The 27,910-nt window shown below is 36.4% G+C and overlaps 1 protein-coding gene across 1 annotated transcript in view; it reads right to left on the bottom strand.

Annotated features, from left to right (window-relative positions):
• Nucleotides 1–1,189: 1,189 nt before the first annotated feature.
• DEUP1 (deuterosome assembly protein 1) overlaps nucleotides 1,190–27,910 on the bottom strand; it is a gene marked incomplete at its 5' end in the record, with an annotated part of 38,343 nt that continues 11,622 nt past the window's right edge. The window contains 10 exon segments of the mRNA XM_050334094.1: nucleotides 1,190–2,612; nucleotides 3,380–3,581; nucleotides 9,590–9,908; nucleotides 16,157–16,356; nucleotides 18,479–18,565; nucleotides 19,574–19,771; nucleotides 21,427–21,532; nucleotides 22,133–22,278; nucleotides 26,969–27,133; nucleotides 27,135–27,182. Coding sequence (XP_050190051.1) covers nucleotides 3,411–3,581; nucleotides 9,590–9,908; nucleotides 16,157–16,356; nucleotides 18,479–18,565; nucleotides 19,574–19,771; nucleotides 21,427–21,532; nucleotides 22,133–22,278; nucleotides 26,969–27,133; nucleotides 27,135–27,182 — 1,440 coding nt within the window.

Below are 27,910 nucleotides of genomic sequence, written 5' to 3'. Positions count from 1 at the left end.
GGTTGTAAAGCCAGACAAGAATGTAATCCCATGACACAGGCCAAGGACCTTCTGCCAGTGCCCTCTGCCTTCTCCCAGGTGTTGAGTCTCAGGGAGACCCAGGAGCAGAAAGCAGCAGGACTGAATGGGGTCCAGTACATACCTGAGCTGGCTGTGTGATCCAAGCTTTGATGACTGGCATGATATACCATAGCTGTAAAGTCACCTGAGGCTCACCTCATTAGGCAGTCTCTGTTGATGGCTACCTTCTCATTCTCATTGCTGGTGTTTAGTCTAGCTTTGAATTATTAATTGCTAGTGGGCTTGATTCTAGGCACTGTTGTACCACCGTTAAACCAGGAATTATAAGCCATTCCACTGCAATAAAGCCAGAACAGTGAAACTGTGAGGGTCAGCCACTTTCTGTAGTGTCTCTGATCACAGCAGAGATTTATTAGCCTTTGACTGGGTAAGCTAAATTCATAGTTTTAAGTTTACCCATTGGAAAAGCAAGAAAGCTGTGCCTCTGGTGGTTCATTTTTGTTGTTCATTTGGCACTTGTGTTTTGCTGCTGCAGTTTGCACTCCTCTCTGCATGGCTCTGAGTACCTACCATCTGATGCACTCCCATTCTTACACTCCTAAATTTCCCAGAGATAAAAGGAGAGGGTTAAAATGTGGAAGAAAATGCACTAAATACCCAACTTTCATGTGAGGCTCCTTTAAATGATTCTATTCAGTTACTGTCATTTCAGGCTCCTCAGAGTAAGTTTTGGGGAGTGAATTGGACAGCAATGTTCTGGCAGCTCTTATGCCACCAACTATTTCAAAATTACATCTTGATGAAACATGTTGGCAATTGCATGCACATGACCTCTGTTTTTCCTTCAGCAAAAGCTGGTGGCAGCCTGAACAATTGTTCTTTGTATTTAAAACAAGTCTTTCAACTGGGAGCCAAAAAAAATGCTTTTCAGTAAAGCTTTGAAAAAGTCATCAAAGTCCAGCAGCTTACAAAAATTTTCCATTGCCTCGTTATTCACGAAGTAGAATAGAAATTTTCTGTATGTTTTGGGCATTCCATAGCTCCTGAACATTGTGCCTTGTCCTGTCAAATGAACTTAATGATTAATAATTCTTTTTTAAATTTTTTTTTCATTTTTATTTGTGCTTTCAGGCATTTATAGCCTTGGACCCTTCTGGTTATTCCTCTTTATGTCAATATACATACATGCCCAACACCTGTTTATAAGGTATATCATTTCTCAGTCTTTATTATTTTCACTGTACATCATTCTTTGAAAAGTTTTTTTGCCATGATAATATCAGGAACATGTCTCTTCCTTCAGAAACCTCTCACCAGCTCAGTCAAGTTTCTACCTTTTAATACAATTAAGGTATTCAAACCAGTGTTGTGGCTCCAATCATACTGTGGCAGCAAAGGGCTCATTTAAATTGGAGATTGTCAGATGAGCAACTTAGGCTGTTTGGCTGGGAAAGAGAAGGGTGACCTTTCTGGTAGGTGTTCAGAAAATGGCACTTTGATCCATACTGTCTAAGCACATTTGTGGCATAATATACTCTGAGCAGGCAATAACACTAACAAGTAGGCTGTTCAGATACAGGTACTTTGCAGTTTTCAGTGCTTTTTACAGGGACTTTATTATATGGCGTTGCACAAAAACCGGGTGAAATTAACTCTTATTTCATTAGGCAAAATTAGTAGCTTGGAAAGATCTTAAAAAGCTTTAGGGAAAAAAAATCTTATTCATTTTTTGATAATTTCATTCACTCACTCTGTATCATTACACAGACCTTGAGAGGTTTCTGATATACCTTGAGAAGTATCCTCGTGCCTGGACTGGACTCAGACACATACATTTCTTTGAAGACATGGAGCATACTGTTGTCTTGTATGTTTAAATGGCTGACTGGTTAATTTTTTTTCTCTCTCCCTTCTGAAAGACAATAATTTGCTGTCTTTTCGCTTCTACAGGTTTTGCCTGGCTTAAAATTTAGCTTCATTTTCAGAGGTTCCTGAATTTCTTCAGTAGTTCTTTTACATCTCCCAGATGCATTTCCCCTGAAGTTGAGGATGCATACATATTTAGTTTGTTCAGATGTCCTTCCGTCATCTTTTTATTCAGTCCTTGTTCCTCCAGCTGAATTTGGTAATTTTCCTGAATTTTCCTGTAAAAGGTTCTTTGATGTCCTCATCTTCATTACTCATTTTACTGCAAGCTGAGCCAAACTGGTATTTAAAATCTTGGTATTTTGTGTAAGTGCGATGTAGTGTAGTTTGTCTTAATGGAAATATCGCATCGAAAAAGAATTTACATTTTAGCCATGGTCTTGAATATTAATGAGACTTCTTTTACTCACAAACTGGAGCAGTTTGACAGCCTGGTATTATTTTTATCCAGATTTTCCCAGGAAGTTGGCAACAGTATATGCTAGAAAGCAGTTCTTCAGTATCTCATTCACTAAAATTGGTGGTTCATCAACAGTGTCTGTAATTTCTGTTTCGCTTGCACAGCAATAGAATTCAGTATGAATTGCAAATAAAAGGAATCTCAACATTATGCACTTCTTCGGCACATGGAGTTGAATTAACTCTGCTCAGTTATATAACTCTTCCTATGTTGTGGAAAAATGTAAAGAAATTAGGCCCTTACCTAAGACAGATCACAAGTTGCCTGAAGTTTAAGGTTTTTTTTCCTGTTACGATGTAGTTAAACAAGGAGCCAAAACATCAATACCCAAACAGATGCTTTTGAATACAGGGTTTAAAAATTGTAAAATGTTAATGTAAAGATCAGGCTCTGCCTCAGGTGAAATCTAAAAGTCTGGTAAAAGGGGCAATATGGGTGTCTTTAAAATATGTGATTTGTCTATTCCTGTTCCTCTAATGGACTGACATGGCTTAGAGGGTAATAAAGAAAGAGATCAAACTTCTCATTTCCAAACTCCCAAGGGCTACTTCCACAGCCAGGAATAACCAGAGCATAGATAAGCTCTTTACACCAGGAGCTGTGACATGGCTAAAGGCCCTTATTATTCTTCTCTACAATCTAGAGAATTTCTCTTGGCTGATTCCAATTTCAAGGGAATAATTCCACTTATTAGCCCTCTGTACACTACAGAATTTTAATATCTTACTTATTTTACAGAGCTGCAACAAGGTCTCTGCTGCACACAATTTAACTGTGGAAAACCAACCTTCATATTTTAGAATATGTTTAGTTTATTTTGTAATATAGTCTAGTTACAATATACTTAAATCCATAGGATAATGATGATTTATTGAAAACTTGGTACTACAAATAAATGCTATTGGCAACGTGCCTAAATACATTAAACAGCTAATTGCAGATTTAAGTTTAAAGAAACTCATGGGTCATTACCTGGTTTTCTTTTCTTAATTGTGTGACTGGCTTAAGTATGTCTGCTTTGCTGTATCCTGGCATGTTTTTTTAGAATATTTTCAGAGTGTCTTTGCAGCTCTTCAAGGTGTGAATTTAAACGTTCTTCAAACTCTCTTGCATGTTTATCTTCCTCTTGAAGGAACTTTTCTGTTGTTGCGAGGAAGGACATCTCATGGGGAGACTGAGCAAGGAATAGAAAATCATGGTTAGTAAAAAACAGTAAATAATATAACGTGTTTGCATTATCAAATTCTAGATAGGAAGAACATCTTGACCTATAACAACTAATAATGCTGTAGCACTTTATACCTCACACATGAATTTGAGCATAAATTTTTAAAGGCATCCATGTGCCTAAAGGACATAAAGTGAACATGATGTTTGATTATTTCTGGTATTCACAGCATTAGAATGTAGATTTAGGATTAAAAATTTAAATATTCCATTAGACAGGATTAGGCTGCTGCAGAACCTCCAAATTCTTTGGGTCACCTACAGGTTATGTTAGTTATTTGTGTAATGTAAACCAATGCAGAGGACAATAACCTTTTTTGGAATTACAAAATATAATTAGTGTTGGATACTGCTGATTGCCTCCTGGAATTTTAGCTCTCTGCTTCTGTGATGTGATGCTTTCTGAGGAAAGGAAGAAAAACCTATGCTCATTTCAGTACTGTTAACTCCAAGCCCTGACATCCTGGAGAATGTACTAAATTTTATTCACTGCAAGGAATCCAGCTGAAAAATCTTCTTTCCATTTAATGAGCATTTAGTAGCCTCAGACATAAACCATACCAAAAAGCAGCTTTAAATTGGTTGTCATGGGATGCAGACTTGTATGAAGCAAAGTGAGTCTTTGCTGGAACAAGTTCTAAATTTTTAAGCAGCAATTTTTGTTAATTCTTTTGCTAATGCTTAAGATGCATTTATTGGAATGTCTTTATCAAAAGAAATATGAAATAGTTTGTCTAAAGATACTATGTTTGTTTAAATACATTCAATGCTTATTTGTATACATAAATACAATTTTATGACATGACTTTTTAAAATTTGACTAAGGAAAAAACTTAGTATAGTTGCATTAATATTAAAAGAAATATTATTTTCTATATGTGGTCATATATTGAGAAAAATAGTTAATAATCTTAATTAAACCATATCTTAAATAGTTTTAGTTACTGATTGAGTTATTAGTCTAGAATCTTGGGTTTTGCTTTTTCTAGAATTTAGAGAGTTAATATCTCAGTACATCAAATAAGAATTCAGCTATTCAAATGTTCTGTGCTAAAGGCTAATTTTATTACACCTGTAAGCTTTTCTTACTCTAGGCTCCCTTGTATCAAATGAGGTATTCTGTCTAGAGACAAATTTGGGTTTTGTTTTCAATTTCAATGAAAACTACCCTTTAGCAGCTTGTAAGTCCAGAAGATTCTAGGTAGAGAAATGCTTTAAAGCACCATTCTATTCAAACTCTTTGCAGGAGACTTTGAGATGAAATTTAGAGATTTCCTGTAGGAAACCCCTTTTCTTTTCAAAGTACAGCAAGTAAGAGATAGCTGGAAATTAATTCTGAATTTAATACCATCCTTCTAGAGTGAGACAGGCTTTCTAATGTATAGGGCTCCTAAAATGAAATTCACGGATAAAGCAGAATCTTGCTTTTTTGGAAGAAGGATGGGGAAGAAAAATTTGCCATGTACGAATAAGAAACTCAAAGGTATTGGATCATTTTGTGTCACAACAGTCCTCTATCAATCCATGCACTAGCAGGAATAAGAAAGAATGCCACTCTTCTGAAGTTTAAGAAACTGGAGGAACATCACCTGTCTTCTGGTTTTCTTCATTAACACGTGCATGCTTTCCCATCCATAAATTATCAGTGTTTTCACATGAAGAGTTTTTTCTGAGATTCTGAATGCCATGGCCATATGCACATGTATTCCTTCATGAGCTAGATCACAAATACATCTCCTTGTCATATTAGGATTCACTGATAGAGTTGGCAGTACTATTTTAAATTATTTGAAACAGGCTTTTGTATTATGAAGAAGACATTGGATTTGGAGGCTTTACTTATAAAATCACCATGTGTTTCGCTTACTGAATACCAGCTCTGAAATCACCGATTCAATATTAAGCAAATACTTGCAGTGAGAAGCATGAGAAACTGGGAAAATCTCAATATGAAATATGAATTTAATAGGAGTCATCACCTAGAGAAAAGAGTCTTGTTGGACTTTTCCATATGGACAGCAGGTTTACACAGGTGCTAGTCTTTAGAAACACTGCATCAAGTTACAAGAGATCCTTAGAGATTCATTATAACAATGCTTACAGTTACTGACTTGTCCCTGGAAACAGATTGGCCTCATGATCGAGCCACCTTCCTAAACTGCTGATGTCCTTTGCTTCAACTGGTACTTCCTTTGATGTGTTTTTTTCTTGAAATACACTGTAAACTCTAAATGAGACTTTTCTGAATTCCCTCACAGCTGAGAGAAGAATGTTTATCACTTAGAATAAGCAGGTCATGGCTCCCCACTGAGGGTCAGACATCACAGAATATGATTTTAGATAGGTCCCTAATGCACTGTTTTTCATGCACATTGAGAGAAGGTTTTATCTAAACAGTTCTAAAAGGCAACATTCCTTGTTAGCAACTACGCTTTGCTTTCCAAGCCTCTGGTCTATTCTCTCATTATGTTCTTTATTGTCTTTACTTTTGGCATCTGAGGAACAAAAAACATAAAGAAGCTTCTTTAATCCATGCCTCAGATGAGATTCATGGTCCCTGGTTTTGAATTTCTTTTCCTCGGATACCGCTTTTACGTTTTTTAGTTTTCTAACAGGATCTGGATAGAAATGGGTTCATTGTAAGCTTTCCATCTAACTTGTTTGGGTAATTAGGCAGCAAGGCCTCTGTTTTTTCACTTCCACACTGCAGCTGATCTCATATTTCTTTGGTGTATGCCATTAACAAGAACCACCTTTTTGCCTCATTTTCTGGAGATGAAGAAGGGCGCCTGATAGAGATGTGTATTTCTACATATGAAATATGTCTTCTCCTTAAATAAGAACTACCCAAAGTGGTTATGAATTAACTCTGAATTGCTAGGGAGAAGCCCTTCAGGAAGGGCTGTTCTCTCTCAAAGACTGCCTAATTAATTTGACTAAAGTTAATCTCTTATTTGCCCCATGAGTTGTCCCAGCATTCTTGGATGCACCTTCAGCAGGGCAGAAAGAATGTTGGGATATTTTTACGTTTAGGGTTCAAATCATGAGTGGTCAAATACCAGTGTTATAGTCTTCTTATGATTAGATGCTTCTACTTTCCAGGAAAGATTTTGTAATACTGGAAGTAGAAATTGGTCTGGCTAATTTTAGTCTCACTGTGACTAAATTTTGCAGCTTTTGGGAGTCGTTTCCTCTAACCCTACACTGGAATACATCTTAAGCAGCAGGTACAGATGCCTGTCTTAAACATGCTTCTGCTCATATATGAAAATAAAATTTGAGATGGCTAGGAAATTGCTGAATGACATAGGAAGACTTTTAGAGGGCCTAAGTACCTAATCAGCTAGGTAAAAGTAATACCTAAGACTGAGGGGCATGGACTACAACATGCCTCAGGGTAGGATCACAACTGTCAAAATAACTCCAAACAATGTCCAGTGGTAGAATTTCCAAAACTTTCCAATGCAATCTATTTATTAAGCAAGTTCCCATAATAATGCTACAAAGTTTCTTAATGCCTAATTTAAATTTTCAGTGCTCCAGCTCAACTTTTTTTTTTTTTTATTTCCAAGCCTTGAAAACAAGAAAAAATATCTGTCCAGCATCTGAAAAGAAACATGAGAAGATATTTGTGACTAAAAGATAAGAATAATTTTTTGAAATTGTTCACTTCAGTAAGAGAGCACAACCCAAAGTACTGTTCAGAGAAGAAGTATTTCCCTAGATTTGGAAAGCCCAGAAACAAGAATTTTTGGGGTTATTTCCAGTGAAGTCTAGCTGAGCTTCCTAGTTTATTCTAAAAGGCAAGAATTACTCTACACATGGAACCTCTAAGTAAGTATGTGAAAGGGCAGATGTTGCAGTGGAACATTTACTAATCTTTGAACACTCTCTACTAGAAGGAGAGATGTAAGTCTTTGTCTAAAGCCTAAGAGACTGTTTTCTCTCTTCCCTCAATACCGCAAGACTAATTTTGGTATTTATCAGGACATCACCTGGAAGTCTGATGTTTTCAATTTGTGCTACATATATGCTTCAGAAAAATAATGCCTTATAACATTTTCAGAAGTTCTGAACCTACTGGAGATTTCACTTGGGTCCTGTCCCTGTGTCCTCTTCCCCACAAGTCCAGAAAACTGTCAAAGAACTCTGGTTTGCAACATACTATATCTTTTTTTCCCTCTTTCTCCTTGATGCAATGGCTTTCCATTTGAACACAGAACTCTAGAGTAACAGACTGTTGAATGATTTCAGCACTAAAGCTATGGTATCCAGCATCAGCCTGAGTGATGATTTTATTTCAGTGGTCTGAACTTGTACCTGCTTCAATGCCACTGATTTGGACTTAGTCTCTGTATGGGAAATGTCCCTTGCTTAATAGTTTTGTTATGTACTTTGCCCACACACCAGCTGGAAAGTGTTTTCCCTATAATCTAGTCAATTGCCTTAGCATTGACCCTGTCCTGAGTGCCAGCTGGGAAGTAGTTTCACTGCAAAAGTGTCTCAGAATGGACATTTTTCCCAGGCTGGCTGAAAACAGAAGCTTAGCAGTTTCACATCTCTGAAACTTCTGACAGAAGAGAAAAGAACTGGTGTTTAGCAGGCTCTTCTGAAAAAGTCCAAACAACTCTTTTCATGATTAGCACTTTAAAGAGGAAAACTCTCAAGCCATGAGAAACCAAAAGCCATTTACTTAAAATTCCCGTGGAACATGAGAATATAAAAAAAATGGAAGTGAGGTCAAACACCCAGGGTTACGTGGTTTTCACTGTTCTCAGGCTACTGGGACAAAGATGATGGGACCATAGTCAGCAAGGGGCTGCACTGCAATCCCTGCTTCCTCGGCAGGCCATTACTGTGGTCCTTCCTATCAACAATGAGATTCTGGAATGTGGAAACAGTCTTCCAGCAGTCATGTCTCTGATAGGAAGGCTGTCTGTTTGCTTCAGAACCGGGATACAACAAACACAGACTGCTTGAAGATGATTGTTGGTGTCAACAATCCTCTTCGCTCCTACTTAAGGTGATAAGTGGCAAGAAAATTGCCTGTAAGTTCCCCTACAGGTTCAGCCACAGCCCTGCAGCTGAGGATCTCCTGGTTACAAAGATTCAGGTATCACAGCTGGGCAGAAGGATGTTGACAGTTCATTCCTTACCTTGTTAGTTCCCATACTTAATGATGGCAGAGTTCCATGGTTTGAGGTCAGGAAAATGCGTGCTAAGTTTTCAAGTGCAAAAAAATAGTGGCCTGTAGTGGAGGACTAAGGAAGAATAGCAAATACTAAGGAAGAGGATAAACCTCAAATTTAAAGAGAGATCTTATGCCAAAGAATTATGGCATTCTTAAGTTGTCCTAAGCAAAGTGGGATTTGTCTCCCTTGTCATGGAGGCTGACAATCTCCAGCCTATGAAGACTAAAAGCAAGAATGCTATGCTATTTCTCTTTCATTTAAGAAAAATAAGGATTACAGCAGTTATAATTTCTGTTCCTTTTAAGATAACTAATATATAGAAAATAGTTGCTGTGATTCCTGTGATTTCTTCCATCAGTCAGATGCTGTAGAAACTTGTCTAGCAGCACTTATAGCAGTAACTTTGCAGGTATCATAGAAATACGCACTTAAAGCAGAGTGCTCTTACAGAGGCAAAATGATGCAAAGTGCCCCAATATAGAAGCCAATAAGCTAAAATTTAGAAATCTTTCTCACAGTCACATAATGGTAGGTAATTATCATCATCCTTCTTAGAAGACTCGAGGTATGGCTCAGTAGGGGATGTTTAATCTCCAGGAAAACTACATTTCTGTTAGGGCAAGTATTTCCATTTTTGCTGGGCTGTCACTGTATAAATAATAATGACAACAAGGGTTATCTAGTTTTTGGCTCCTCCAAGGCTGCACTTAGTCCACAGATGGATTTTGGAAAATGTATGTGTTAGAGGAAAAGAGTTACTTACTGATAAATTGATTTCTTCTGATAATTTTATTTCTTCTCCACTGTAAGCAGGGCTCAGTAAAGTGCCTGTTCTGCTCATTTTAGGACATGGCCCACCAAAGCCCAAAGGATACCCCACTGGTGGTGATGGAGATTTATAAACGATTTTCTTTTCGTGACCTCTGTGAAGTGAATGAGAAGATAAAATGCTATCACTTTTTGACCCAGTGATATGGCCTTGGACATATAAAGCAGGACTACAATTTCTGTGGTGTCCACTGGCAGTAAGCATAGCAGTCTGTTGACATTCCATTTCCCATGCATCTTTATTTTGGAATGATCTAAAAGAAAAAAAAAATCAAAATATGAAAACCAGTTAAAACTATTAAGCTATCACAGCAAAGCCAAAGGATTTTGTTTTCTTTGTTTCCACAGTTTTGGTTATTTAGCTGTTCAAACTTCTTCATGCATGAAGTTGTGGGCATTACAAGTTGCAGCAATTTAGCAACTTTCCACCTAAGTTAACGTAAATGCCAGGGTGTGCATTCTCTTTCTGCTTAAGCTGTGACTTAAATCACCCTAATTTAAACCCTTTCCCTGGAGCATAAGTTGAGGAACCTTGCCTGGGCTGGTATAAACTGTGGCAGGACAAGAGCTAAAACACAAACTCACTTCAGGTGTTGAAGATGCCAATACTCTTTAAGTGTTTGTTACCCATCCTCTGCTAAAGATTATCGTTCCTTTAGCTTTTCAGTAGAACAAAGCACTCCTCAGCCATGTCCTAGCTTATAGGATGATAGGAACTTGAGTGAATTTAGCCAAACAAATAGAGGAAATGAAATATGAAAGTGTGAGATGAGAGACAAAAACTGTTATTAGTGGTTGGATTATTAGTAAATGTTGATCTAATGTCACCTTAAACATGTTCAAATAGCTAGAGTTTAGAATAAATAAATAAAAAGTAGCACACGAATATTTGATCCTGCAGTTTTATGGCAATGCTAATTTTGCCACTAATTTAATGACAACACTTTGGAGATTAATATAAAAAAATAGATTTTTAAAATATACTTGCTAAAAAATTGTACAAGAAAATGCTTCTGCAGCTATAAGTGAAATCTTCAAGCTTAAGGAAGAATTTTTAAACATTTTATTATGATGTTCCATAACTCTTGTATCCCATTTAGAGTGATCAGAATGATCAGAATTGAGGTATTATATATGTATATATATGTATTCATATGTGTATATATATATATTATGTATATATTTGTATTCATTTTGAGTTCTGTAAAGCTAAAACTATTACAGTTAACAGCAACTTAGAAAAAAAAGACAGCTATTTTCTTCCTATTCAAAATATCTTCTTTTCTGACAGTTCTGAACTGAACAATTCTGATACTGTATTGATCAAAGCAGAATTTTGAGACTAGGTTGGCCCAATGTCTGCTGAATTGCACTAATTATCAATGGCATAATTCCTTGTAGTATATGTCAAAACATGCAAAAAAATTTATTTCAGATATTAATAAATTTCTGTTACAATGTTTCTGATTGAGGTAAAAAATTCTGTTGTACTGAGGCCTGTGCTTATGATGAAATTTTAATCTTGGGAGGTAACAACTAAAAGATGATAGCTGTCTGAACAGATTCTAGTATTGCAAAGATCCTAAGACACTTCACTAATTTGAAATGCAGCTATAGAAACTTTTAAAGAGCATGTTCTCTGCTACTAAAATATAATTATTATAAATATTCAAAAGTGTGCAGTGCTGCACACTTTTTTTTCTTTTTAAATAAAAACAAGAACTTGCCAAGTGCAGGGAAAAGCCTGTTTTCTGCAGAAAGATCATAACATAATTTTCTAATCTTAATTTAAATTTTTTGCTGTTGGAAGAGGGTGGCTGTGCAGCCTTAACGGAGCTGCTCGTGTATAAGCCCTTTTGCTGGTTTTGGCTGGGGTAGAGTTAATTTTCTTCACAGTAGCTGGTATGGGGCTGTGATTTGGATTCGTGGTGAAAACAGTGTTGATAACACAGGGGTGTTTTCATTACTGCTGAGCAGTGCTCACACGGAGTCAAGGCCTTTTCTGCTCCTCACTCCACCCCACCAGCAAGGAGTGTGGGGGTGCACAAGGAGCTGCGAAGGGACTCAGCCGGGACAGCTGATCCCAGCTGACCATGGGGATATTCCAGACCGTATGGTGTCATGATCAGCAATAAAAAGCTGGGAGAAGATTGACTAGGCATCAGTTGGTGTGGTGAGCGGTTGCACCATGCACCACTTGTTTTGTATATTCTAATTCTTATATTATTATTATTATTATTATTATTATTTCCCCCTCTTTTTCTGTCCCATTAAACTGTATTTCAACACACAAATTTTACTTTATTTTATCCCAGTTCTTTCCCTGAGGGTGAGGGAGTGAGCGAGTCACTGTGTGGTGTTTACCTGCCTGCCAGGTTAAACCATGACAGCCCTGAAGCATGAAACTGAGTATTCAATAAATGGGCTGTGTAGAACAACTCAGAGAACGAATGAAGAATGTATTTTTTCTCTGATTATAAAAGAGGCAGTGATTAAGATACTCTGAATGCTACAGGAAAGGAAATTACAAGCACAGGGCTATATTATTAATATTACTATAGTTTCGTTATTACTATAATAATATTATTATACATTCTAACATAAAACTCTCTGAGACTATTCACCAAACCTTCCCGTTTTCTAAATCACCTAAAATGTTTACCTTTATGGAGGCAGAGTTTTCTTCTTTCACGTTCTCTTTACATAAACACTCTCTCCTCTTTGGGCACAGGAGAATACTGTTTTGTACCCTCCCTCCCCCCATATCATCCAGATATTGTTTGGATGAAGGGCACAGTGAAAAAAAACCTGCCACAATTGAAGATAGATGGCATGAATAATAAAATCACAGATTAGTTTTCTTCATCTTGTGTTCTGACCTTTTTGGAAGTAATTTTCTCTCTAAACCTACAATAAAGTCTATATGATCTGTGTTCTTTTTTCCCCTTCAGAACTGCTTCTCTATGTATTTAATAACAATTATTACTGCTATCATATAGCTTACTCCATTAAGAGCAGAATTTTCAGACTTGAGTGCCTACAGTTATGGTAGCTCATAGATAGTGAAAATAGATATTGTTCCCTTGCCCCCTCCCCCACCCCTGCCCCCAAAAAAGGACTGATTTTTTAAAGGAACTCCACTTCCTACTGTAATCCATGCTGGGGCTCCTTGGTGTTTTTGAAAAACTACATGACACCTACACTGAGGTGCTTCAATACAGATACTATGCCTTTACTTTGGACAGTGTTTACAGCTGGGGTTTAAATTTCTACCAGTTCCGGGCAAAATAATATCTAACACCAGAGATCTACTATGAATACAAATGTAAATGTAGGCAAATATCTGCAAATTTGTAAAAAACTGTCCACTTGTTAACACTAGCAATGCAAATAATTTTCAGTGGGATTACTTCATAGGGTATTTAACATGTACATATACTTCACAAAAATAATATTGCTGTTGACATGGTGACATATAGGCCAAGAAGTGAAAGAATTATATCCTCACAAAGGGAATTTATGTAGACAGGCATCATCTTTTCCAGAGTAATATATAAAATCAGCCTGGTCCCTATGCGGTCAATGACTAAAGTGATGCAAAAGAAATTCCTTACACGGCTTGTGCTGGTTGACATAACTAGTCTTGAGAAAGAAAACAGCAGATCTTTAATGACCAGAATGTCTTCAGGAATTTGTGTTGATGCTTCTACCTTGCAAGTATAACTGCTAGCTACATTTTAAAAATGGATAAAAAGTATTTTCATTAAGAGATGGTTTTCACTGCTTCCACTTCATCTATTGCAATAACTGATACAGTCGTGAGTGTGACTAAGTGTGTGACCTCCAAAGGGTGGTGAAAACCTCCTCAGCACAGATGCTTCACCATCAACACACATCATTAAAGTGATCCCCAGCTACCTTAGCAGCCATTCAGTTCTTGCTTTTACCCTTCACTTTTGCCATATGATGAAAGCGCACTCCGGGTTGACCCATTATGTATTTTGTGCATATTTTTATGGTAAATAGGTAGCTTTTCATTTGGGAGCTCACATGCGTGCTTTAATTTTGGAAGAAATAAACTAAACATATCAGCTTCATCAGAGAAAGTCCTCTTCAACTATGCCAAAATTTACATCAGCTGTATGTGGCTAAGGTCTAACTAAAGGATTGAAATCTTGAGGGTAGGAAAAACTTACGTAAATGGCAATTAGAAGTAAGGCAATTATCATATAAGAGAACAGTATTTAATTGAGGTGGTTATAGGTAGAATGTGGGCAGTCCTTTCTTTATCAAAAAGATGCTATTCCTTCATATCTTACTTGTAATGTTTAGAAATTCACTGTATGCTGAAAGAAAGAAGAAATAGTATTGCTTTTAAAACTGCCAATATAACTTCCTGGAATTTCCTGTGTTTTCTTTAGAGGTGTCCTTTTTAAGTCATCATGGTGCCCATACCCAGGATTCCAGTACTGATTGAGAGACATGACTGAAAAATACTGTTGAACATATATATATATATATATATATATATATATATATACCCCTCCCTTCCATAAACACCATGCTTTCTATTTTTTTACTATGTAAAAAAAGTTTTTGTGCCCTTTCTCCAGTGCCATAATTACCATGGAAACAGAACTGCAAATTAAACCAGAAATAACAGGGTTTATGCTCACAATAAAATAAACATACCCCAGATTTTAACTCAACCAACATCAATTCCCTGGTTTATCTGCATACATTTGATGATTGAAAATTTAATTTTAGTTTTCTGGGAAAATCTTGAGGTAGTACCCTGTCTGGGAACAGAGAACTGATAGTATAGAGAGGGCCCAATCTTAAAAAGACTGTCTGGCTGATGTGCATATACAGTACATGTGAAATTTGCACATTTTTGAAATCTGTTTGTGTATGTATTTATTTAGCTAGATAGCTTTTCATTTAGGAATTCAAATATGTTAATATGTGGTTTAGATTCTGAAAACCAGGCTCAATATATCTGTTTCATCGTATTATTTATAATTTATATTGTGTTTTGTAGTGTGGCTAAGATTTCTGCTATGGGAAAGGTTAACTCTCCCAGTTCTGGTTCAACACTGGTCTTCAATGGCTATGAAATCAAAATCCTGCAAATTACATGCATAGTTCTATTGCCAATACACGCACATTCTCATAAGTGAAATTTCACAGTGTAAATTCTGAGAAAATGGGAAAAATTCTATTTTTTCTCACTTGAGAAGAGTGGAAGCATGAGCAAAAATTACACTGACTGATTTAGGTGAAGTTATGAGACCTACGGATGCAGAATAATCTGTATCTTGATTTGTAATTATTTGTTCCTGCAAAACCTTCAACATAATTTGAAACTTCATAAGAAAACAGCCATAACTACTACTTCTGTTTGTGTGTATATATATGTATGCACATTATGTATATGCATATATATATACACATATAATATATCTATTTATTTATATAAACATGAATACTATGTCCAACACTAAACAACATTCTGTAAAAGGAACTTCTAGGCAAAAATATATTGTGATGCTACTTTATTTTGCGGAAAGAAAATAATTTTAAATTTTGCCAAAAGCTGTATATATGAGTTTGGAATCTTAAAATGTACAATTTTGGCTCCCACCTTTCCAACTTTGCTTCACAGAGCTATTTTACGTTAGTGCTATAATGCAAGTTCTTTATTACAACTGATCAAAACATTTAGCTTCCTATTATTTTTTACTTTCCTGTACTGTGAAATATTGCTTAGTAGGGACTTTGTTTTCTTTTTTTTTTCCTGCAATGTCATGAAGGTAGTTCAGTGCCTCACTGAATACAGGGAAATAACAAGAAAGTCATCACTACAAGGTTTTCTATGAGTCTGAGTATTCTTAAGTCTCATTATTTTTCCCTAACAAGGAGTTTATTGTAGTAATGACTTACTCAGGGCATCTGAAATTATGTTTCTTTTAAAAATCAGGTCACTCCAGAACACCAAAACCAGACAAGTCATTAAAATACATTTAATAAAACTTCCAGTAAATTAAAGTGGACAGACACAAACCTTTTCAGCAGGGGTTGTAGTTCAAACTGCTTATTAAGATAACCTCCCATGGAGCAGTCTACCTCTTGTGTAGGTTTTTATATCCTTTCCTTGTCTTTTTTTATTTTTTTTTGGCAGTAAAAATATGGTCTGTCCTGTTTTGCAAAACTTGGAACTTAGAATAACTTGAGCAGCACACAAAAAGTTTTTGAAGTTGTTTCTTGTGCTAAATACTAAATTAGGGATAAAACATTTCTGGAACTTCATTTATTGCCAAATTCCATCAGCCACCCAGAAAACTGTAGGAACTGAATACAAATATGCTAAATAGGTCCGATATTTATGGTGGTGGAAGTTCTGAATGAACAAAACCAGAAAAAACTTAACAGTTTTTATCCAGATAGATGCTTCCTAAACACTTACAGGAAGTTTGATATATGTGTACAATCTAAATATTACCTCTCTTCCTTTCTTTGCATCTTTGAATGGGTTTGGTAGCTGTGCTCTGTTTCTCCATATGTATCTGTGCAACCCAGCATTGATATTTCTGTGTCATTTTGTAGTTTAGCAACACTATTTTCTAGTCTTAAATTCTCATGTTTCATTTTGTGAACAGAAGCTGTGAAATTTCCATGTTCTTTGTTACATAAATCTATATTCTGTGAAAAGAGATAAAACCATCATTATGTAGTTATTTTTTCCACAATAAATGGGTGTATTTTTAACAAGCAAACACAAAACAATGTTCCACGCTAAAGAAAGACCTAGCTACCATATATAATCATGCAACATTTAGAGCAAACCAAGATAATTGCCTCCAGAAAAAAAAAAATCACTGTAGATAAATAAAAAAGAAAGAAAAACAGCCTCTATAACACAATAAAACAAATTAAAATTCCTCAATAAACATGCATTCAAAATATTATTGTTGTAAATTCATCACTTGCTTTGTAAAACTGATGACATAAAAGCAACCATAACAACTATAGCTGCAGACTGTATTGCTCCCTCCAGTAACAATTCCTCCAAAAATAACAAGAAAAATTATAGAAGTTCATTACTATACTAGATAGAGGGTATGTGCACAGGCACAATTTAATACCTGTGTTGAGACAGTCACCTTCAGTTTCAGAGGCAGTGAAGTAAAGCCACATTAGCACAGAGTGCTCTGTTACTAAACCCTGCTTCTCACTGGGTCAGCCCATGTTGCACACGCAAGTCAAAATACTCCAAGTGCAAGCCCCATGTGCACTGTGACCAGGGGCTAGAGCCCATCCACTAGGATTCCAAGAAAGGACAATGGAGATTAGCTCTGGAAGTTGTCTAGCTGGGACACTCTGCTCTTTCTTTCTCCCATCACTTATTCCATGAAGCCTACACTGCACACCTGAGCTAACTGTTTTGGAACTATCTCTCTGCAGAGTACTGCATTGCCAAATCTATGTGCCAAAACAGTATACTGTCATCAACAGGAAATTTTCAAAAGGTTTATCAGATTGCACACAAAATACTAAAACCCCTTGCATTTTATTAAGCTGTTCTTTCATGTATTTCTAGATTTACCTTATTCTTTTGGAACCCAGTAATTCATGAGTATTACAGGTTTGGTTCTTAGTATACTGCTAAGCACAACTGTGCTCCTGCACCTGAAACCTTGTCTATTCCTTGCACTAACTGGTTTGATGCCACCTCTTCCTGTGAACCTTGCCTTGCTTAGCTATTTTTAAGGGAAACTTATGAGCCAACCTGGAATGGAAATGCCAGAAAATGTAAGAAAATTTAATATTTTGTGCAACGATGGGGGAGCAGGGGCTCGGCTATGTCTTACAAGTGGGAGGAGTGGCAGAACAGAGGAAGAACGAGAATGCTAACTCACCCTAATAGATCTAGAATCAGCAGTTAAGTTACAATGGTGTGTAACCCCAAAACTGAGCTGGCGCAGCTACATTGCTTTTGAAATCTAGACCTTGAAAGTAACTCTGCCTGATGATGCATTACATCATACTGACTTAAGCTGACACAAGTCTGACAGGTCTGTGTAGTGCTCCACCCTACAGCACAAACATATCCATAAATATCTCCCCAATTCCTAGAATCTGAATATCAAATATTTCACAATCTGAACATCAAATATTTGTTGTGGGTTTTTTTTTGTTTTGTTGTTTTGTTTTTTTTTTTTTTTTTATGATAGATACAGTAACTGCAGATGTTCTGTAAGCAGGAGGCGTTTTGAAGTTTTTGTGGTAGGCAGCAGGTATCTTTATAAACTAAAGTTCTACATAACCTTTTGGCACACTTTTTATGAATTAAATTTTAAACATCCCCTGTTTGGAGAGAAACAAATACTAAACTCTGAAAATAAGCTGGGTGGAGCAAAATGTGTCAGTTTTCTACACTGTTAGGTAAATAACATATGAACAAAGGTGTAAAATATTAAAAAAGGGACGTATTTTTGTGTCTGTGAGGGTGACTGTCTAAACTTAAACAAGTGACATCACTTACAAAAAAATAGGCTCCCAGAAACTGTTTAGTGTTCTAGACAGTTACTGAAAAATTTAGCTTATTTCTAATTTAATACAATTAAGGTAGAAATTACTCCTAGCTGTAAACCATCTTCAGCCTGTGTGTGAACACCACTTGGTTCCAATTATGTTGCATACCTTATTTATATTTATTTACTTTATGCAAGCCAGAAATCTCTAAATCTGCCATGGTCTCAATCTATGTTTACAGTAAGTGTACATAAATATTCTCCATATTTCATAGATTAACAAAAATTACCATGCAACTTTCATGGTCCTGGTTTTCCACCATCTCTTTTAGATGTGTGTTTTCAGATTTGATAACTTGGTATTGGAATTCCAGTAACTAGGAAAAGATTAAATTCTTAGTTAAATACAAGAATATTACTGTTAAGTCGAATAACACTGAGTATAGATATTTCAGCTTAATTTATTTAATTAAGCAGTAACAATACTTACTATAATATTTTTAAATAGAGCAACAATAAAGCAGAAAGAAGCATTAAGCCATCTGTAGAAGATTTACAAATGCAGTACCTCTGATTTTATTTACCTTCTTGAAAGAAGTAATGACTTATGAAAGAAAGGAAGTTCGCATGCAGTTATGAGATACAAAGGGGGACAGATTTTACAGGCTACAGAAGCTGAATGAAATCCTAGTCATGATGCCTAGAAACGTCATCTACTCTTTTAGTGATATGATCAGGAATGTGACCTGGTAAAGACTGCCACACAGTAGAAGACATCTCTGATCTTCCCCAAACACTAACTTTCCTGTTGTCAAAAGTAAACTATTACATTAATCACTATTTTCAGTATGTAGTGATCCTCTCAGAAAACCCAGAGTCAACCAGAAGCTTCTAAATATAAAGGTTCTTTTGGTTTATAAACTAAATAATGAAGATAACATATTTGTTTTTAAAACTGTAATTTGCCATTAAAACACTGTTATCTCAAGAGTTACCAGCTCTAAAATTACAAGAATTTTCTATGCAGATTTTTAACATACTTCAAAAAACTTTATAAAAAAATAAAAATTAGAAACTTTCTAGATAAACAAATAAGCATTTCTAGTGATAAAGCACATATAATACCCACAAATTGGAAGTTTTCAAGATCTTTTGCATGTTGAAATCCAGCAAGAAAAAATTGCAATTTGGATGTACAGTTGACATTTACTGGTGCTTTTGTGTTCCAGTATCAATTTGTCTGCTTTAGTAGTACTACACAGATACTACAGCACTACTGATGAAAACTACCTGAAAAATGTAATGCCTTTTTTTCACCGATAATGAATGTCATTATCAATAGTGTGGAGTAAAATGATGTAAGCCTTTATTGCCTGCTTGCATACCTGTTGTTTTGCCAACAATTTGTCTTTTGTCTCTAACTCCATTTTTAACTGTCTTTCCAGAAGAGTAGCTTTTTCCATGATAGTTGCTATAGTGATCTCCTTCTGATGAAGCTCCTCTGTCAGGTCAGAGATTTCTGTCTTCATTCTTTCCTGCTCAGAGCAATGGGACTGCTCCTCTCGATAAATGTGGTTTCTTATCTATAGCAAATACATTTCAAAAAGAAAAAATGTTGTGCAGTAAATATCATTGCATCACTTGCTACTTATCAGTGACTTTTTTTGCTGTTGCTTCCAAAACACCAACTCTTCTAACTGAATCAGAGATTTTCAGATTGTAAAATAAAATGTCTTTATGAGTCAGTGCACAGAGCTTTATTTATTTTTACATCTTTTTCAACACTTCTTTTGGACTTTCATTTGCATATTTAGTATTAGCAATGAACAAAATACAACACATTTCAATTAACATTTTAAAATAAAGCAATAAAAATAATGTAAATTATTGGAATTTATGGAAAATATCCAAGAAAATATCCATTCAATAAGCTTAAGTATGATTTATTTATATTGCTCCTAAGTTAATTAAAAATAAGTTTAATGGAGCCTAAATTAACTAAGGAGTGATGTAAATAAATTGATCTAGAGACTCTTTAATAAGAAACTATATTAGAAATAAAGAGTATATATGGTGAATCACTTTATGAGAATTTTTCCTGCCATTACATATAAAATTTAAGGTTAAGCTTTCTGTACCATCTCCTGTGCAGAGTTCTTCAAAGTATCAACACAAAGATTGTTTTCATAATCCTTCTACTATAACCAACAGTTTAGTGCTGATAGATTTTTTTATTGTCTAAGAAACAAAACTACAAACCCCAGCCTAACAAGCTTTGAACCCATTTTAACAATTCCTTGCAGTACTGTATACAATGAGTAACAGATGGCATTTCATTTTTATTTATGGGAAACTGCACAGAAATATTAGAATCGTAGACAAAAAGATGTAAATGCAAAAACCCTAAGAGCTTGATCATGACTGTCAAGCCAAAATTCCTGCATCCAAGTCAGCTTCATCCAAACAGAGACATTCCAAACCCACCTGGACTCATTCCTGTGTAGCCCACTCTAAGTGATCCTGCCTTGGCAGGGGTGTTGGAATAGATGATCTCCAGAGGTCCCTTTCAACCCAAACAATTCTGTGATTCTGTGATTCTTGCTTACATTGCTGCTCAGCAAAACCATGACATGCCTGTTAGATGAGTTCTGAGCATCCTCTACATCCAAAGTGTTTTGGCCTGCCGAGGCATCTGCCATTCCACAGTGCCATGCCACAGCTGCTTGCTCACAGTGCTTCTGAAACGTGCAATGCAATGTGATGTACGGTACAAGCTAAAGAGCTCTGCCCCAGACTGCGCAGCAGGTTCCTGATTAAGCTTAACCTTGTGTGAGTATCTGCTGTACTAACTTGTATCAGTTGATGTGTTTGCATATCCTACCTCTGAGACCACCTGCAAGCTACAACTTACCTCCTATAGGTTATTAATTACTCATAGCCTTGCAGGCTTTATTAGTTGCATGGCATTATTTGAATCTCAGTAATGCTTAGGCATGCTCTCTCCCATTATTCCAATGATGTAGGTAGCTACTGCACGGGAATCAGCATGTCGATTTTACAGCTACACAGCTACCTCCAGAAATGCAACCATATGAGAAATCTTTTTCACATATGAAACATCCATGCTCTCCTAAACCTATAGTGTATTCTCCTGCTCTCTTCTACAGATGCACATACCCTCGGCCAGTACTCTCCTCTCTTCCAAAAATCCTATACTGCAGTTTAGATCTGGAAATACCTTGTTCAGCTCTTCTTGTTGGCGTTCTTGACTTTCTGAAAACAGCAATAACTCAGTGTTTTTATTTTCTAGTGGCTCAGTAAGTTGAACAGGAGATGACTGATGCCTTTAAATAAGAAATAAACAAGACATGAAACAAGCAGAATGTTCAATACCCTTTATCTTACATTATCCTCTCCATAGTGTAATGCTATGGAACACCTGCTTGCTGATGAAGAGAAACAAACCACAACCAACGTTTGGCCTAAACCAGGTGGGAGATATCTAGAGGTTCAGGACACTGCAAGTATATACAGGAATAATCCTGAAAGCTCTTGTACACTGGTATTTCATATAATCTCAAATGGCTACAGCAGATTAGATAAACCATAAAAACACAAACATTTTATTCAAAGGAGGTTAGGGAGAGTCTTAACTGCACTATTTCCAAGGTGTTTTAATTCTGAGAAAATGAAAGACTGTAAACACATTGGTAGGAATATATGAAATGCGTTGATTCGTAAAGATCTAGGCATCATTACAACCTTTTAACAGTCTGCATCCACTGCCTGAAATCTTGTCATATGTAATTGTCAATGAAAATGCTCAGTCTAAAATTGTTTAGGATCTGATATCTGAATCCAGGGTTAATGTAAATAAAATGTAAGAAAAAAGTTATTAGCTCAGAAGTACTTGTTAATTTAAATATTGTCTTCAACATACATACTTTATTTGAATTTCCTGCATATCTTTGTACTCTTTGATTTTCAATAATTCTGTATGCAACTGCTGGCATTCCAGCTGCATCCTTCTCCAGAGACCATCCCGTGACTGCAGCTCATATCTCATTTCTGAAAAGTCTGCCTCCATGTTCTAAAGAAACAAGCAAATGCATAAACAGTTAAATAAAATCAGACAGCTTAAAATGCTATATTGGAACACATTCGAGACCTGTACAATTTGAATGAAAGGACATACATGATTTTCATTTCTGAAAAAGGTATTGTTTTCATGTCAGTTCCCTTCTTCAGAAATCTCATCTGAAAATCAGGTGCTGAATATTCTTTAGGTCTTGCAATGTTCCAATGCATCTGTTTCTGAAACTATCATAGGAAACATAATTCAGACGTTCTTTATTGTACTAAATGCATCTAAAATACATAGTTTGCTTGTATTAGCAGGTTCTGCATCATAGAACATGTTTCACATGTAGGAATTAGTGCCATAAGTAGATTCCAATTTTTTTTTCCTTAACAGCATTTCCAAATTTATAAGCTCTGAAAGTACAATGCTATAGAAATCATCTCCAAAACTAATTCCATCTGCATGGTGTTAATTGCTTATTTAAATTAACATCACAACATTTTCAAAAAAAATCACAAAAAGATTTTTCTTAGAGACTCAACAAATCATATCTCTGCTTTACCTTTAATTTCTGATTGATAATGTGATAGACAATCTGAATACATGCTACATTTGGCATAATGAAATATGATTTTTAAAAAAATTAGAATTCCACAAAAATATACTGAAACCATACTAAAGATAAGGACTTGGAAGTATAATCCACTAATAACAAAAGTAGCAATAATAGTCAGTTCTTGCAATAATAATATCCAGAGAATATTTATTTCTTGTCACCTAAGATTGAAAAGAATGTTCCAGGTTAAAAAAAAAAAAAGGATTATGTTGATCCTTTACTTTTAAAACCATTGTACTGGAAACATTAGTATTTCTCATAATTTCTTAATTTTATTTGTACATAATTTCCATCTTTACAAGCAAAAATAAAGCCTTTAAAGTTTCAAAAGACAACTGGAATCCAGAAATGAGTGCAAGCAAGAACTTCAAAGGTTTATTTCCCTTAGAGCCTCATATGAGAATGACCTTCCTTCCAAGACGCCTGTGGTTTTCTTCTGGCTGAAAGGGTTGCTGAAGACAGATATGAAGTGCTTTTACATTGTGGGGTTTTTTTTAAGGGCTGCGTATATGGATTAATTCATCTTATCCTTTGTTACACTAAGGCCAAGAGAGCTTTTTTAAACACTGAAATGCAAGTTTGGGCATATTCAGGTGAAATAAAGCTTAATGAACTGTTAAAATTGTCTGCAAGACTTGCTTATTATCATCTTCATGACTTCAACATTCAAGAAATAGCCACAATTATTTTATAATATATGAACCTGGGAGACGGTTACCCCTCTGATTTCATTCTGGATAAGGAAAATTAATTTTGCACAACTGTGTGTCAGAAGTCATACTGTCTGTGGCGGACTGTAGTCATCATACATATTTACATAAATTGTATTTTCTTCTGTGAATTATAATAGTAGCAGGAAGAACAGCAGTCACAGGAGCAGCTGCAATAATAATTGAAACAGTCCTTCAGGTCAAGAGTTTCACCCTTTCACATATCACTTAAATATATATATACATATATGTGCCACTTATTATTTTAGGAAATATTTATTCCATCTGGTTAAAACACCAAAACGAAAATTAATTTTGAATCAGAAAGCTTTAGATTTTGTTTAGAGAATATCAAATAAAATACAGCTAATGAAGAGTCTGTTTCAAGTTGAAAAATTTACCAAACCTTCTCTTTTCTTCTGCGAAAAGTTTGGCATTGACTAGCTTGGTCAATCAAGCTTGGTGTGCTTGATACCAAAATGAAGCCTCAAAAATTTCCTGCTCAGCTCTAGTTCTCCTCGATGCTGTTTTGTGGTGGGTTGAGCCTGACTGGATGTCAGGTGCCCACACAGCCCCTCTATCACTGCCCTGCCCAGTTGGACAGGGGAGAAACATGAGAGAAAGGCTTGTGGGTCAAGCAAGATAAGGGCAGGGAGAGATCACTCAGCAGTTACCGCCACAGGCAGAACAGACTCAACCTGGGGAAATTAATTTACTGACAATCAAATCAGAGCAGGATAATAAGAAATAAAAACTAAACCTCCTCATGGGGAGGACTCTTTACACTCTTCCTCCACTCCAGTGTGGGATCCCTCCCACAGGAGACAGCCCTCCACAAACTTTTCCAGTGTGAGTCCTTCCCATGGGCTGCGGTTCTTCTCGAACTGCTCCGATGTGGGTCCCTTCCGTGAGGTGCAGTTCTTCAGGAACAGGCTGCTCCAGAGTGAGTTCCCCACTGTGGGGTTACAAGGGCTGCCAGAAAGCCCGCTCCAGTGTGGACTCCACTCTCCGAGGGGTCACAACATCCTGCCAGGAGCTTGCTCCAGCACAGGTTTCCTATGGTGCCACAGCCTGCTTTGGATATCTACCTACTCTGGCGTGGGGTCCCCCAGGGGCTGCAGATGGATCTCTGCTCCACCATGAGCCTCCCTGGGCTGCAGGGGCACAGCTGCCTCACCTTGGCCTGCACCATGGGCTGCAGGGGAATCTCTGCTCTGGCACCTGGGGCACCTCCTCCCTCTCCTTCTGCACTGACCGTGGGTCTGCAGGGCTTTTTCTCTCATATATTCTCCCTCCTTGCTCCTGACTGCAGTTGCACAGGGCTCTTTTCTTCCCTCCTTAAATATGTTATCCCCAAGGTGTTTGTCACTGATGGGCATGGCCTTGCCCAGTGGTGGGTCCATCTTGGAGGCAGCTGGCACTGGTTCTGGCAGACACATGTAAAGCTTCTAGAAGCTTCTCACAAAGGCCATCCCTGGAGCACCCCAACTACCAAACCCTGCCCAACGCCAGCCCACTGTTCAGCATTTTAGATACAGTTATATGATGTGTTTCTATGTAAATTACTTTTTATCAGTTTAATGAAGACTTTTCAAGAACCAAGCCCCCTGTGTGATGTTTCCAGGCTCCCTCCCGTGTATGTCTGCAGATAAGTTTGTCAGATAATTCATAAGGTAGAGAAACAGACTGCAGTGTCCATTTGGATCTTCCAAACTTTGTATTTTCTGTACAACCAATGAACTGGTCTTCCATACGTTTCACTTTATCACTTGCTAATTAATAGCATGAAAGAAGTATTTAGAAGCACACATGAGACGGTCATAGGCACAGAGGGTATATGAGGCACAATACAAGTCTTGCTTTCATTGCCATCAGAGTTCTTCACACCAAGATTCCCATCTACTGTTTCCTCCTTTACCTATATCATGTTCAACTATTCCCAGGCTCCACCTAACTCTCCTTCATGCAAACCTGCTTACTGTTTCTGGCTGACAGCAGCCCTTACACTTCCTTCTTTCTCATATAGACATTCCTAAAAAAAATATTTCCTCTGAGCTACCCCTTTTCACTATAAATTGACATTACATCAGTGTTTACCTTCTGCAGCTACTTCCAAACACAGCTTTTCTAATATATCAGTGTTCCACACCACCAACACAGTTTTCTGCAACTTTCTGCCCTTTAGGTGATAATGTTATGTACATCTAGCTCCACTTAAAACATTTTGAGTGCTTTCTACATCTCCTGCATTTTCTTCAGGATTCCAAAATTCTTCCTGCTTGAAGATTTTTTTAAAGACTACAGCACATGACAGCTACTCTCTCCATCTTACAGCATCTATCCACTTGCTCCAATTGCCGTGGTTTGTTCCACTCTGTATTTTAGTACTGCTGTTTTTGGTGGCAGGCTTTTAAACAGGCACCAAAACAGAAGGTTTGCTTTGTATACTGATATCTTGTATATTCAGGGAAAAGACTCAGTGAACTAGTGTGCAAACTTGGCTGTTCTGACAACACCTGAAATTAACCTCTGCCACATATACACTAATTCCTATAAGGTTTATTGCATATACTGTTATAACTCTCCAAGGCTGTCTGTAAGCAGAAATGAATCTTTCTCTAGAAAGAGATGAAGTTACTAGAGGCCATTCATATATATTACTGAAGCTAGAAGTGCTTAAATAAATAAGCAAAAGCATAAATGATATATGCTACCAGGAAAACAATAGCAACGAGAATCTCATTCCCAATCTGTTTCAAACACAGCTAATAAAAAAGGCTGTAAAGATCTTGTATTATCTCAATCGTGTCAGAACTCATACACCACGACCAAAAGAAGAGGCACAAATGGCTGTCTTCATAGATCAGTGCTATGCTGAAAAACAGTGAACTAGGGGGAAGATAAAAACTAATGGTTCTTTACGTGGAGAGCAACTTAAAAATTCATTGACTGCAAAATCTCCCCTCAAAAATAACAAAGTATACTGTACACTTTTCTATATACTTATTTACTAGCTAGATGGCACAGTGTGCAGCAAGGTATAAATCAGATAAAGAGATTTCATAGAAGTCACTGGAATACAAGGAACCAAGTGAACTAGGGTACGTTCCTGGAGATGCTATGGATATAGGAAAGTTATAAAACCCTAGATAAACAGACAAGAAAAAATATGCTACTAATAATCAAACCTATTTCTGATTTACTAAAAAAACCCCAAACATACTGTTGACAGATCATTCTGTGTCCCTGCAAAGAATACACCTAATGTACAGATCTTTTACATAGGCATCTCAGTACAACTTTTTAAAGTATAGTCCTAAGTATTTAATTTTCCAGCATTAATTCCACAGTCATCATGAAAAACTATTACTACCTGGCACTGGTTTTGGTACATTTTTACATCTTCACGGAGCTTCAGATTTTCCTCTTCGAGTTTATTCTTGTTCCTTGCTATTTCATTCACAGTTGCCTTTAGTTTTTCAATAATCAAATCATCCTTTTCACTTTCAGGCTGGGCATAGGTAATTACCTCTTCTTCGGTTTTGTTTCTTATTGTGTATTTGGAATTGATAATTCTGGGTTTGCTTCTATAAAATAAGAGAATATTTTAAATTAATTCAATAATTATATGTAAATTGCTGGGACCAAACCGTTAGTACTGAAATCATAAAGCTATTTACATCTTCACCAGGATTTGCTTAGAAAGATGGCACAATTGGAACAGTTTTAATTACTTCTCTAATGGATACTTCCCTTATTTTGGTCTCATGTTCCTTGCCCTCAGTAAAAAAATGTTTCAGAAACCTTCAAGGGTATAGAATTTTTCCAAGCATTTTTTCTCCTGTGCTGTGTATTTTCCTAGTACTTAATGTTAATGATCCTCAAATGTGAAAAAGGTGACTATGATGACCTACTCAAAGCAGTTGCCTATAAAAAATAATTTGAGAGAAATGTTCCTCTTTGATTCATTGAACTCAGTAGGAGTTGTGTGTGTGCACCTCAGGATAGATATAAACCTTTGACTAGGGTGCTAGCATTACATAGTTCATGTATAAACACCTCAGTTACTCCAGGAACTGTACTTTTTTGAGATTGTTATCCTTAAACCTGGGGATGAATCATTTGCACATTCTGTAGTCTTACACTTCATTCAGTTTCTTGTACTAATCAAACTCCTAAAACCAAAACTTCAGAAAAATGGTTTTGCCAGTATTTCTGAATTCACAGGCATTGTGAAGAAGCATAATTACTATGGTAACCATTTTTGCTGTTTAAAAAACTATCCACATGGACCCCTCTACTGGGATATTAAAAA

Source organism: Myiozetetes cayanensis, unplaced genomic scaffold (assembly GCF_022539395.1).
Source record: "Myiozetetes cayanensis isolate MyiCay16 unplaced genomic scaffold, myiCay2020 scf5-8, whole genome shotgun sequence".
Taxonomy (NCBI): domain Eukaryota; kingdom Metazoa; phylum Chordata; class Aves; order Passeriformes; family Tyrannidae; genus Myiozetetes; species Myiozetetes cayanensis.
This window is presented reverse-complemented; position numbering and strand designations above follow the sequence as displayed.